Source organism: Paralichthys olivaceus, chromosome 19, assembly GCF_024713975.1.
Source record: "Paralichthys olivaceus isolate ysfri-2021 chromosome 19, ASM2471397v2, whole genome shotgun sequence".
In the NCBI taxonomy this organism is placed as follows: domain Eukaryota; kingdom Metazoa; phylum Chordata; class Actinopteri; order Pleuronectiformes; family Paralichthyidae; genus Paralichthys; species Paralichthys olivaceus.
The window spans coordinates 16602379-16617033 of record NC_091111.1 but is presented as its reverse complement, the minus strand read 5'-3'; the positions used below and the strand labels follow the sequence as shown (position 1 = coordinate 16617033).

Genomic DNA, 14655 nt, shown 5'->3' with positions numbered 1-14655 from the left:
GGGAAAATCACCTCATGTCATCTACTGAGTTGAAATTGAAAGTAGGGCGTGGGAATAAGTTTAGAGGGCTACAGTTGTTTGTAAAGTGGTGGCAGATTGGAAACAAGTGGCAAACGTGAGAGTTTCAGTCATTCGCTAAACTACTGTTTTTAATGTTGTTTAAAATTATGGATTAAAACATTATTGCAACGACAACTCGTGACCCTGAATAACCAGAGTTGCAAATATGTATATATGTAAAACACCAACGATGAGTTTATCATTTATCGTGTTTTATCACCCCTGTACAAATATTTACACCCCAACCACAACCACAACACAGTCAAGTGTCAGCTCATGTTTTCCATGTGAGTATGACACAACTTCCAGTGAATGTTAAAACCAACAGATGACTGGATGACCAATATTTAAACTCTCTTCTGTGGAAACTTAATTAATCAACCCCTGAATCACCAGCAGTATCACAAGAAATTACAAGTAATTACCTGCAAATCTCAGATTACGCAGGACGCTGTGTTTCGTATTAAGGATCCAGGAAGCAGGCCGAGACCTGTTAGGATGAGGAACCTCAGTAAAATGAGAACAGGCTGAAGAAGAGGGGGGTTGTGGGAAATATTAGCGGCTAAAAGATGTGGATGATTCTCTGGACTTAGATTAATATCAACACACTTTCTCTTCGTTTATTATCTCCTCTTCTTATTTCTTTCCTTGTTTTACCTCTCGTCATTGCTCCTCTCCTCACTTCCTTTCTTTATTACTCCTATTACTCGTTCCTCGTCTCCTCCCGTCATTCTTTCTCTCATTTCCATTCCTTATTTCTCAAGTCCTTTCCTCATTACTGCTTTTCTTTCCTCATTCTTCCTCGCGACATTTCCTTCTCTTATTTATTTTCTCTTCATTGCTTCCCCTCTCCTCATTCCTCCTCTCCTTTTTCCTACATTTTCCTCTCCTCTCTTCATAAATCATTTTCTTATTCCTAGTTTCTCCTCTCATCTCCCCCTCGCCTAATTGCTGTTTTTCTCCTTCTTCTTCTCTCCTCATAGCTCCTTTTTCCCCCACTGTTTTCCTCTCTCTCTTTTCCTCATTATCCTTGTTTTGTAACTTTACCTCTCCTCATATTTCCTCTCCTCTCCATCCCCAACTTCTGCTCATTTCTCCTTGTCTCCTTTCCTTGTTAATCCCCTCCTCTTCTCATTACTCACATTCTTTCCTTGTTTTTCTCCTCATTTCGACCATGTAGCAAAAACATGAATGAAAAGGAAACGGTAAAATAAAAGGAAGACAAACGTGCACGTGTGTCTGCATGTGCACACGCCTGTTCACCAAACACACACACGTCTTCAGTGAATGTGTGTGGGAGCATGTGTGTATTCAGATGAATTTCTCCTTGATCCTTTTATTTATATTTTTTTTGGCCAAACCAGCAGCACATTTCTTCTGCACATGTGCTTTCCTCTTCTTCCTCTTCTTCTTCACAGGCTGAGTTTACAAAATAACAACTAAACACTAACAGGAGTCTTAAATGAGCTTAAACAAGCTCCCAGATCGTGCGTCACTCAAACACGGCTCGGTCAACTCGTTCGCTCAGGTCAGCGCCTTCCCAAAACAACACTGAGCAGAAGTGAACCACCCCGGCACCTGAAGCACTGACAGAGAAGCCTCCGCAGGCTGGAACGAGCTGGAGTCTCCATCAAGGTGCCTGATCCCAGACGGAGACTCGCAGGCACCACAGGAGACAGCTCAGCTCTGACCTCAGGACCCTTCAGGGTAGAGCCTCCATCTCCAGACGTCTTCAGCTGCATCGCAGGGAGCGGTGCACGTCTTTCTGTTAATCTCATGCCTCTGAAACCTGTTGCATTATATCTGAAGGAACAATAGAAGCACCGTGCAGCCAAAAGAGCTCGAGTTTCTCTGTGTTTGGTAATGACAATAATTACTGATCCGTCATAGATGGACCCGTCACCACGTAATCAAAACATGCAAGGCCTGTTATTATGATATGAGCCATCACAGACTATCAGGTCTATCTGTGTTTAAGATGTGAAAAAGTGGTCTCTTGACCCCGAGGTCAAGAGGAAGTCTCCCCCACTGTCACTGTTTTACTTCAGGTACGATATTAAAATAAATGAAATAAGTATTTTTGATTTATTATCATTTTTATTCTATTTTATGTTTCATTCGACTTCATCGGTGTGAATCTTGATCCAGGTGTTTGTGCAATGAACTGCCTCAGGCTACTCTCAAGTGAACTCACGTCGGCTCCTAGCGGTTGCAGCTGGAACTGCAACAAGCTGAGGCTCATACTCTATTGAAAAGTTTTAAATGATTGTGAGCAACAAGCAGCAGCATCGTGTGAATTCAGAACGAGTGAGGACCTAACATCTGCTGCAGATGTTGACCACACGCCACAGGTGCCGTGAAACAAGAAGCATATGTGCAGCTCTGATATGATGATGAAGTATATGGAGAGTTTGTGAAGTGACACTGGAGGGAATGCGCTGTGATATTTGTTCTCACTGGAATATCACACATAACAGTCGTTTGTAGCGTGCGTGCGTAATGGGACCGTGCGCGGTGGAAATGGCTCAGAGGAGTGATAGATGGACCCAGTGAGAGGAAACACTGCTCCATTAAAAACTCTGCGCGCAACAAAGTGATGTTGGTCCCTCAGTGGAAACAAGCCTCTCTCTCTCTCCCTCTCTCACCCGCGCTCTCTCTCTAAGGAGGATAAGCTCGTCCCTTTTTCTCACCCTCGCCCTGATTGGACGAGGCCACTTCTCAGGAATGGCATCAAACTATTTAAATAGCACTTTGTCCTGCCTCGGCTTAAAAAGGGAGTTTCTTAGCGGCCCGAAAGCAGCGAGAACAAGTTTTTAAAAATCAAGAATTCTTTTTTATTATTTCTCTTCTTTTCCCTGAGGAACTTTTTATTTTTTTATTTTATTTTCAAATTTAAATTCTTGAGAGTCATTGGTGGATTTCTACACACTCCTGTGGGATTTTATCACTGTTGAGCTGCTGTTTTCTTCAAGCAGGTGAGTTGAGGATATTCTGAGGAGTGTGATCTCTGCAGCTGCATGAATGATTGACTGGGAACTCGAATGATCCTTTAACCTGCTGCATGTGTGTTCTCTGTGACAGGCTGCAGGTTTGGTGTTGCACCATGAAGCTCACGGGGATATTTTTGTTGTTGATGGTTTGGAGCTGCGAGGCTGCGAGAGTCGCAGGTGAGTTTGGGCTGATTCCGCTTGAACTTGTGAAACTTTAAGAAACAGATTATTCTTTGTGATAAATGCAAAAAAAAAAAAACTGGGGTGCGTTTGAAAAGATCCAGTGCAGAGCCTCAGACACAAAGACTGACTGCTGCTTCTTATTATTCACCCGCAGAGAGCAGAGACGACAATAGCGTGCACGACTTGTTTGATCTCATCCAAGTCCCCAAGAAGAACCACGGGGTCACCCTGGTGAAAGGAGACGACCCGTACAGCCCCGCCTACAAGATCCTCAACCCGGACCTGATCCCCCCGGTCCCCGAGAGCGCCTTTAGGGACCTCATCGACTCCATCCACGCCGAGAGAGGATTCCTCCTGCTGCTCAACTTCAAGCAGTTCAAGCGGACCCGGGGGAGCCTCCTGACCGTGGAGAAGAAGGACGGCTCCGGACCCGTGTTTGAGATCGTCTCCAACGGCAAGGCGAACACCTTGGACATAGTTTTCTCCACCGAGAACAAGCAGCAGGTGGTGTCCATCGAGGATGTGGATCTGGCCACGGGTCACTGGAGGAACATCACCCTGTTCGTGCAGGAGGACCGGGCGGTGCTGTACGCGGGATGCGACGAGGTGAACACCGCGGAGCTGGAAGCGCCCATCCAGAGCATCCTGACGCACGAGACTCCGGCCAGCGCGCAGCTCCGGATTGGGAAGGGAGCGGTGAAGGACAGGTTCATGGTGAGAGACCGAGCAAAGCGGACCGGAGGCGATGTAGTTAGAACAGATGAGACTTAGAGATTAAATTCAGCGAAGTAAATTAGTCACTTTTCTGGTTTATGCGCCAATGTGCGTAAAAGCGCTCATGGCACGGATGGATGATGAGATGTTTTATTTGATGTTGCACCGGGTTATAGTTTAAACTTGAGCATCGCTGCTTGCAGGGGGTCCTACAAAATGTGCGCTTTGTGTTTGGAACAACTCTCGATGCCATCCTCCGCAACAAAGGATGCCAAAACTGTGAGTAATCCAAGATCACCTGAGTGTTTACTCATCTCAACAAGTCTTAACAAGATTTTATCAAAAATATGTGTATAAGCTTAACCTGCCTGCTGATTTCTATAAAAAATAAAACGCTTCTCACAACACATTCTAGTTAGCACATTGTTAATAAATGTTAATGGTAATAAATAGCTTTTATTAATAAATAAACCTTAAAGATGAATGTGCAGATATGTGATTTGACTTATGGAACGATTTCTCTTTCAGCCATAACATCTGACACCATGATCCTGGAGAACCTGAATGGTTCCTCAGCCATAAGAACAGAGTACACTGGACATAAGACCAAAGGTAAACACAGCTGCACGTCACCAGCTCACGTCTGTGACCAACAAGAATAGAATAGAATGACAGTGATAAATAGTTTCTGTACTAACAACGAATGATGTCTCTCCCTGTGAAGACCTGCAGATGGTCTGTGGCTTCTCCTGTGAGGACTTGGTCGGCATGTTTAAGGAGCTGAAGAGCCTCGGTGTGGTGGTGAAGGAGCTTTCCAATGAGCTCCGACAGCTGGTAAGAAGGAAACCCACCAGACAGTCTTCCTGTCTGTCTGTCTGTCTGTCTGAGTGTGTGTGTGTGTGTGTGTGTGTGTGTGTGTGTGTGTGTGTGTGTGTGTGTGTGTGTGTGTGGTTTCTGGATTGGCTCCAGCAAAGTAACAATAGAGAATTTGTACCATATATTATATTTTGGCATGATCCAGGTAGAGTGGTATTCACCAAGAAAAAAAACTTATGTCTCAACATCTGTGTTTTCTGTGTTTCTCTCTGACATCGCTCCCCAGACGGATGAAAACAAACTGATAAAATCCCACATCGACATTCACAGTGGCGTCTGCATCCACAACGGCATCGTGCACAAGAACAAAGACGAGTGGACCGTCGACGACTGCACCGAGTGCACTTGTCAGGTGAGATCTCCAGACTGCGCTTCTACCAGCTCGGCTATATTGTGCCTTAAGTTCTTCAACACACGTGTGAGGAGATGAACTGTTGTGCTCCGACTTGTCTGTGCAGGCACACACGCACTCACACACACACACACGCACGACACCACTCGACTGATCTGGTCAGTAATGAGTAGTGTGAAGGCCTGGCAGGAGACCAGCAGCCTTTAGTGCGGTAATGAGAGGTCTGTTGTCAGAAGTTAATCTCAAGTGTGGCCTAGAGGTACTTAACCACACTTAAAGTGATGCATTGCAAGTAATTAACAACAAGACCTTGGCTCTGACAATCGGAAAGAGAGGATGGACTCAAGTGCAAAATACCTGGCATGGAGGATCCAAGCATTTCACTGATAAGCTTTATTTCTTGATTTTCTCTTCTACTGAGACACTGACTGTGTTTGAAATCACCCACTCATTCACTAACCCCTATTTCACTATACAGGGACTTCTATATAGAGAAATATATAGTGAGCGCTTCAGCAAAAAAAAAAAAAAAGAAGCACGACAGCCCCAGGAATGTGAACATTACCCAGCATGCTTAGAGTCAGTTCCCAGAGTCATTCACAGTGCACCAACACAGGTTGCACTGGCATGCTGGTCTTATTTATTTGGGGCTCAGTGCCCAGTTCAGCTTCACAGTGAATCCGACTTCCATTATAATAAGACTCTGGCTTCATCCCCACCCTCCCCTGACCCAGTGGGCAGGTGGTTGTCTGCAGGGGTCTCCCTTCTCGGCCAGAACTCTGCTTTTTAGTTTTCCTGGCATGGTTTATCTGTGGAAACTCAGATGTTGAGCGAAGGATTTAATGAGTTGGTTGCACGGATATGGACTAAGACTTGGATAAAGCTTTACCACGCAGGGCTCACTAATTTAAATAGGTTCACGCAACAATCTCTGTAACAGCGCTCTGTCGTGTCTGGGGATTTAACTCAACACCTCAACAGAATTTGGAAGAAAACTGCCTCTCATCCATATATTTGAGCTCATGTTTAACAATGAATGTAATCTCCACGTTTGTGCAGAACTCTGCTACTGTGTGCCGCAAGATCTCCTGCCCCCTGATCTCCTGTGCCAACGCTACTATTCCTGATGGAGAGTGCTGCCCCCGCTGTGGAACACGTAAGCATTTCTGCTCTCTACAGCTTCCAGTTCAAATCTGCACACTTATAGGAAAGTGTGTTGTGATTGCAGTAATGTAAACCTGCATAAATGTCCCCTGTAGGATAGAGTGTACACGTTTCAACTAACAGAGAGATCATTCAAACACTGCCCCATTCACTGAGCGAGCCGCTTCTGGGTTATTTGCCATATAAAACAAAAGAGCCACAAATATTTCCCTTGATGTTAAGGTTTATATGCAAGAGAAAACATGTCAATTTTAGAGATGATTTAACTGCACTAACATCCGAGTAAATGAAAGGGTGCTTATGTGTTTGGAACACGGGCGCTTTGTGCTCCACAACATCTTTGAATCTTCAAGTTGAAATGGCTGCAATTTGCTAAATTGGTTAAAGCGCGATGGAAAATTGGTCGGCTGTTTAGTGGAGCCCATCCTCTATATGAGGAAAAGGGACATGCTCTTCATACCTATGCAAACTTGGCTGCAGTGCCTCCCTTTAACCTAAATAAACAAGGGCAGCCGCATTCATCCTGACCTCAGCCACTTGTTGAAGTCATTACATACCCAGAGCAAATCTGTTTCCTCTTCAGGAAAACACAAGTCGATGGGTCATCCCTACGTATCCCAGGGACAGTGGCTCTTTCTGTTTCCCGAGCTTCTCTCAGTGTGTTAGTCTGTGGCCTCCCTCTCTAAATCCTCACTATTAGTCCTCTGCTTTTAGAGCTTTTTCTCCTCATTTAGGCTTGGGGGTGTTTGCGTGGGGGTGCTGCCTCCCTGGAATAGCTCTTTTATTGTCTCCCTCTTCCCCTCTCACTCATATTCTCTCCCTCCTACTCAGCGAGTGACTATGCAGAGGACGGCTGGTCGCCGTGGTCTGAATGGACCCATTGTTCCGTGTCATGTGGGCGGGGCATCCAGCAGCGTGGGCGCTCCTGCGACCGTATCAATAACAACTGTGAGGGCACCTCAGTGCAGACCCGTGACTGCTACCTCCAGGAGTGTGACAAACGCTGTGAGTTAACACAACAAACCCTTAACCACACACAAACAAATAAGCAGATCCTGTGCAGCAGCCAGCCTGAGCCAAATGTATTAATCGGAGTGATTTTCTAGCCCGTCATCGTCTGTGTGACATAATGTGGGTGCCAACGATTTGTTTGCCTGATAGCTGACCTCTGACCTGTCTTTGTGGCCTTCAGTCAAGCAGGACGGTGGTTGGAGCCACTGGTCACCCTGGTCTTCCTGCTCCGTCACCTGTGGTTCTGGTGTAATCACCCACATCCGCCTCTGCAACTCCCCCAACCCTCAACTTGGCGGCAAGGACTGCGTGGGAGAGGGCCGACAAACAGAGAAATGTCAGATGGATCCGTGCCCCAGTAAGTCCCACCATGTGATGTTCACTGCCTGGTAGCATTTATGTGTTCTGTACAGCAGGGGTAGGAATTTATCATGTTTTCTTCTTGTCTCCTGCAGTCAATGGCAACTGGGGGCCGTGGTCACCATGGGACACATGCAGTCTTACCTGTGGAGGTGGTGTCCAGACTCGTAAACGCCTGTGCAATGACCCTGCACCAAAGTACGGTGGCAAAGAGTGTGTTGGTGAAGCCAAAGTCACCCAGATATGCAACAAGAAAGCCTGCCCCATCGGTGAGAGCTTCAACATATTACCTATGTCTGTACTTTATTCATTTGTTTTTTTACCGAGCATTAATACACTGCAATATTTTTGTTTTAATACTTAGCTGTACTTTAATACTATATTAGATCTCCTTTCACAAAAGGGTCAGAACTTAAATGGGATTTACCTGATTAAAAAAGGCTGCATGTGAATGACACTGAGCAGAGGATGTGATGATAATGAGACAGCGTTGTTGGTTTTAGATGGGTGTCTGTCCAATCCCTGCTTTGCTGGAGCAAAATGCACCAGTTTCCCTGATGGTTCTTGGAAATGTGGCAAGTGTCCAGCTGGTTACAGCGGCAACGGTATCAAGTGCAAAGATGTCGATGAGGTAAAAATAAATTAGCCCTCATGCTGTAATTTTTTCATCAGCTACAAATGTTTAGCGACTATTAAGTGTCTAGCTTAGTGATCACAAATTTTCTTTTTATCCGAAAAACAGTGCCAAGAGGTGCCAGACGCTTGCTTTGAGTTTAATGGTGTCCATCGCTGTGAGAATACAGAACCAGGCTACAACTGTCTGCCCTGCCCTCCTCGCTACTCAGGACCCCAGCCCTTTGGCAGAGGTGTGGAGCATGCTGCAGCTCACAAACAGGCAAGTAGAATCTTGAGTAAAAAGCAAAAGCTCTGACAGGAAGAGATACAAGTTGATGAATTGTATGATAAATAAATACTGATAACAAGAATGGTTGTGTAAGGTAAAACTTGCAGTGCTTCAGGGCAGGACCAGGCTAATTGACTGTGATGAATGCCTGCCTTTATGAGAACAGAATGCTATGAATTTGGACTATGCAAAGCCAGTTTGATTTAAACCTATTGTTCAAACTGTGGTCTCCTACAGGTGTGCACACCCCGTAATCCCTGCCTCGATGGAAGCCATGACTGTAATAAAAACGCCCGCTGCAACTACCTTGGACACTTCGCCGATCCCATGTACCGCTGCGAGTGTAGGCCCGGTTATGCTGGCAATGGCCATATCTGTGGAGAGGACACGGACCTCGATGGGTGGCCCAACGCTGACTTGGTTTGTGTGGAGAATGCCACCTACCACTGCAAAAAGGTAAGGTTGTGGTGAAGCAGTAAGGCTCTACAATCATCATGACTTATGCCTGTAGCATACGCCACTTACAGGTTAAATGTATATTTGTTCTATACTCTGAGTGCCTGACCATGTTATCTGTTATTCAGGACAACTGCCCCAACCTCCCCAACTCTGGGCAGGAAGATTACGATAAGGACGGCATTGGAGATGCTTGTGACAATGATGATGACAATGATGGCATTCCTGACGATAGGGTGAGTGAAACCTCTACAGATGTGGCCTCAACAATGAACAAGGGACTGTGTGTGGGATTTTTGCATTCATCATTCATGCTGTCTAATAAAAGGGCAGGTGGAGAGGGGGAAGGGGTGTGGAGGCTCAGCAGGAAAGCAAATGTTTCTCCCCGTGCCTGAGCCAAAACCTCAAATTCCATTAAATTCCAACACTGAGGTAGCGCTCTGAAGGAGCTGCACTGTGTGTTTGCTAAGACCAACATTAGATGTGGGACAGGGCCTAAAAATAAAGCAGCCTTTCATTCTGCACCACTTCATCCCTGTAAATAGATCCACTCACACTAAGACAGCAAATGACCACTGTTTCTCTTTCTTTCACTTTTTGAAACAGGACAACTGTCCATTCATCTTCAACCCCAGGCAGTACGATTATGATCGTGATGATGTGGGTGACCGCTGTGATAACTGCCCCTATGACAGTAATCCAGACCAGACAGACACAGACAACAATGGAGAGGGAGATGCCTGTGCTGTGGACATCGATGGAGATGGTGAGTACTGGAAACTATATTCACTGGGACGTCTACATCATTATGATTTTTTAAGAAATGTATTCTGAACTTCTGAATTGGTTTTTCATATTTCCTAAATGTTTCCATCTATTCCCTAGGTATATTAAATGAGAAGGACAACTGTCCCTATGTGTACAACGTCGACCAAAGAGACACAGATCTGGACGGAGTTGGAGACATGTGTGATAACTGCCCGCTGGAACATAATCCTGATCAGGTGTGTGGACGCTCACATATACACACCACCCTTCCCCATTTCCTTCCACTTCACCAACCAACAATACTCCACATTCATCTCCCTGCTGTTCTCTATAGCTCAGCATATATCTCTCTTTCAGTTGAGAGAGAGCCTCAGTGATTAGCTGTCTAAGCTTTATCACGCCATGTAAAGGTGGAGCAAATCCTGTGTGCAGCTCAAGGGCACATCAGTTAAATAAGGCGTGGTGGGGGGCTAGGGGTCCTTTCAATGGCCCAATGACGTTATCAGGCTAATGTGAAGGAAGAGGCCCTAGACTGGATATTACTGAGGAATGGCCCTGGGCTGTGTCCACGCTCTGTCGGTGCACCACGGCCCTGCTCAGTCCACCTGTGCCATGCTACACTGAGAAATAGGAATGTGTTCAACAACAAAATGCAGAAGGATGGGGGAAGCTGGGGAGCGTCCAAGTCCACACTGATGTGGTTTTTAAAGAGAGAATTGCACATTGCAATAAAAAGCCAACAGGGACAAGTCAAGACATGGGCCGCGCAATGCTTTCTGCTTTTACAGAGTACAAAACTACATAAAGATGCCCTCCTCAGAGTTTATGGTCTTAATGAGATCTTCAACAGCAGAACTTGCTTTCTATTAACCCCTCTGCCCCATTATTTCTTAGTGCTGCAAGGTGTGTCTAGTTCTGCCAAGTAGGGCTTACATTACTGTACCTTTCCTTGCAGATGGTGGTAATCAACAAGCAAATCAGAGTAGGAAGCGAGACAGGGTCCTTAATAGTGATGTTTGAATGTCAGCAGATAAAAAACTGCCAACAGAGCTTAGACAAATTGTGGTGGGAGGAAATATATACATGTTGGAATGTTATCACTAATGTTAGCATGCTAATACTTCACAGTCCCCTTAAGCTATACATTCAGTCATAACTAATGCCAAAACGTTGCAGGTGGATTCAGACGATGACCGTGTGGGAGACAAGTGTGACAGCAACCAGGACATTGATGAGGACGGACATCAGAACAATCTAGACAACTGCCCGTACATCCCCAATGCCAATCAGGCTGACCATGACAAAGACGGCAAGGGAGACGCCTGTGACCACGATGACGACAATGATGGCATCCCTGATGATAAGGACAACTGCAGACTGGCCTTCAACCCTGACCAACTGGACACTGATGGTGAGCAAAATGGTTAACCTTTCATACCAGCTGGGTAGCGATATGTTAAAACACAGCAAACAGAATATATAGGTCTTCATAACTAATGATTATTTAACATTTTTCAGGTGATGGCCGTGGTGATGCTTGCAAAGATGACTTCGACCAAGACAACGTGCCTGACATCTATGACGTGTGTCCCGAAAACTTTGGCATCAGCGAGACAGACTTCCGCCAGTTCCAGATGGTTCCTTTGGATCCCAAAGGCACCTCCCAGATTGATCCTAATTGGGTTGTGCGCCATCAGGGCAAAGAGCTCGTCCAGACCGTCAACTGCGACCCTGGCATTGCTGTTGGTGAGCAAAACGTGTGATTGTTAATTCAATGTACATCATTTTCTAGGCGTTTGTTAACAGTCCCCTCACTTGATTGTTCTTCTTCATCAGGGTACCATGAGTTTAATGCAGTGGACTTCAGTGGGACCTTCTTCATCAACACAGAGAGGGATGATGATTATGCCGGCTTTGTGTTTGGCTACCAGTCCAGTTCCAGGTTTTATGTGGTGATGTGGAAGCAGATTACGCAGACCTACTGGTCAAATAAACCCACCAAGGCCCAGGGGTACTCCGGCCTGTCCATTAAAGTGGTTAATTCCACTACTGGTCCTGGAGAGCACCTCAGAAACGCCCTCTGGCACACCGGGAATACCCCTGGACAGGTGAGATAAAGGGGGTCTCATCTCCTAGTCAATGTTTTTGTTATGATATTAGGGATGCGTGAAACGATAATCAAATGACTGTTTCCCTGTATTATTTGCTTTAGGTCCGCACCCTATGGCATGACCCAAAGAATGTTGGATGGAAAGACTTCACTGCTTACAGATGGCATCTGATCCACAGACCAAGAACAGGACATATTAGGTGGGTACATGATATTAAATAGTCCACAGAGAAGTATATCAGTGTCTTATGGGTTTGATGTTGAAATCCAAACTTTAATTTTTTCATTTTCCCACAGAGTTGTGATGTACGAGGGCAAGAAGATCATGGCAGATACTGGTAGCATCTATGACAAGACATACGCAGGTGGCAGGCTAGGTCTTTTTGTCTTCTCACAAGAGATGGTATACTTTTCAGACCTCAAGTATGAATGCAGAGGTAAGGATTTATTTGAATTTAAGGTGTAAGCATTTGAATTCCTAATCCTAAAATCCACATCCTTTAAATGACTGTATTCAACTCCTTATGTTGTGTCTCTCTCATTCAACAGATGCATAAATGGGTGGCGCAGGAAGTTCTGAGGAATGCACCTTTTTGTATAAAGTATGAACTTATGTATTCTGATGCAAAGTCCGGGGACCGATCTATTTCTGCGACTCTTTCTTCAGCGGCACGCACACTTGGACGGGGCAAAGGGCATGTGGTCAGCCTCAGGGTAACTTGAAGCTGGTTTGGGCAGAGCACCAACCGGCTGACTGCCAGTTGAGGATCAGAGAGCCCCCTTCTCCTCCACCCTTAGCATCCACGAGCGCAGGGAGAGCTGGGGGGAAAAGAAAGCAAGCTCTCTAGCTATACCAGTAGGACACCAACACCGTTCTATCCCAGCTCTGCCGGCCTTCTTGCTCTCTGAAAGATCTCATTCATCTCTTTGCGGGAGCAGCTCCCCATAGACAACTATGCACTTCCAAGCCTTTACATCTCTCTGTCTTTCTAGCTCACTTTACCAACCTGTGTGCCTTTCTGTTTTACCCTCTGGATGGACAGCCCAAAGAAAAAACACTGATGAAATATCCCCATTTGCTTTACCAGATCTGCCAGGATGTAGATTCTGAATGGTTCAACTTTTGAGGACTCGAAGGAGGAAGACAGCAATAATCTTTGTTGTTACGGACTTTTGGGAGTCAAGTTAGAAATAAGGGCAAGATGTTGATGTCGATGTTTGTGTTCATGCGTGTTCTGTATGTGGAAGATTGGTCATGAATGGAACAAGAAAGTGGTTTTACCCATCTACCCAAGAAGCTCTGTAGAGAGGAACTATAGAGAGGAGTAATACAAAATTTAGTTTAGGTCTTTTGAACATACAAATACGATGGGTTTTGTTGATTTTGTCTGGTTGAACAAACAACTCTCAGGGTGAGATGGAAGTGACAGTCTTCCCATATTAAACCAGTAAGAAAAAATAAAGAGGACAACATTTTACAAAGAATTCGCTCGAGCCAGTGAACTCAGCCAATATTTCCAAAGTTCTCCCTATCTCAAATTAAACCCTGGGTTACTGAAGCGATTGATCTCCCTCCATTTTAGAGGATTTCAAATTGAAATTATGTAAATATGTGTAATTTATTGACTCTTGTCTACAATGTAGGCAGCAAAGGAAATTTGAATACTTTGAAAAAGTAAAAAAAAAAATCATCCAATACCGCTATAAAAGCTGAAATCAGGGACAGTCAGATGTCAAACGCAGAATGCATGATCTTGTCAGTGTCTTATCATCTCCCGCTGCACAAAGTGAATTAGGTGTTCTTCAGATTGGTCCATTAGCATGAAGTGTTTGTGACTTGTGTGCCTTTTCTTCAGAGAGAGATGAAAACAAACAAAATCTTTGATGTACAAATATTACCTCATTGCTGTTGTATAATTTGATCGAGCAGAAACAACCTTATTCCTTTGACACGATGGACATCTTAGTGCTACTGTAGCATGAGCTGTAAATAGTTCGAAATTTCATATTAATAAAAGAACGCAACCGAGCTCCCGAACCCACGATCTACCCCAGTGAAAATGGGAGGTTTCTTTTTTATAAATAATTTTGCTTTATCATGTATGTCCAATGCTGTTCTTAGCAGATAAATTATTGCTCTGTTTTGTCCTAGCTGTTTGTGAGAGATTGATATGTATGTGTTTGTGCGATTGTGCGTACGCGTGTGTGTAGATAAATGCTATTTAAATAATTTATCAGGATTTGTTGCCTTACAAAATGGCACGTCCATCTGTATAAACGGTTTGCACACTGACGTGAGGATGTTCTGTTCTTTATGGTTTTTACCTTTATTTTGTTATTGTGTATCAATGTTACCATTATTTTTGTACAATTAGTTTGCTTGTCCGGAAACATTTTCTTAGTTGTAAAAAGCAAAAATGCTGTTTTTATTCATAGCGACTATTTTGTTACATACTTCAAGACAATAAATAGTTGTTAAAATTCTCAAGCCTGTCGATGCTTTTGTTTTTGTCAGAGTTTAAAAGTTTTTGATCAAGTGTAGAACAAAATGAAATGACGTGGAAATGCAAAGACATATTTTACATTAAACTGGTGGATGAGACTTACTATTGGCCTCAAACTGGGTTTGATTTGGTCAACACCCGACACTTGAACACACTCAGAGTCAAAGTGATCGCTCGGTTCCCCTGAGGCACAAACTGAGTTG

The 14655-nt window shown here is 44.6% G+C and overlaps 1 protein-coding gene across 1 annotated transcript; it reads left to right on the top strand.

The window, feature by feature from the left end:
- Positions 1–2828: 2828 nt before the first annotated feature.
- On the top strand, positions 2829–14432 carry thbs1b (thrombospondin 1b). The gene is made up of 23 exons (XM_020097754.2): positions 2829–3035; positions 3142–3227; positions 3388–3947; positions 4151–4226; positions 4476–4559; positions 4672–4781; positions 5050–5175; positions 6235–6331; positions 7171–7344; positions 7532–7708; positions 7806–7979; positions 8214–8341; positions 8453–8605; positions 8852–9070; positions 9199–9306; positions 9677–9836; positions 9956–10074; positions 11015–11249; positions 11357–11584; positions 11675–11946; positions 12051–12148; positions 12246–12385; positions 12498–14432. The coding sequence occupies exons 2-23, from the start codon at positions 3164–3166 to the stop codon at positions 12503–12505; spliced, it is 3510 nt and encodes a 1169-aa protein (XP_019953313.1). The 5' UTR covers positions 2829–3035; positions 3142–3163; the 3' UTR covers positions 12506–14432.
- The last annotated feature ends 223 nt before the right edge of the window (positions 14433–14655 follow it).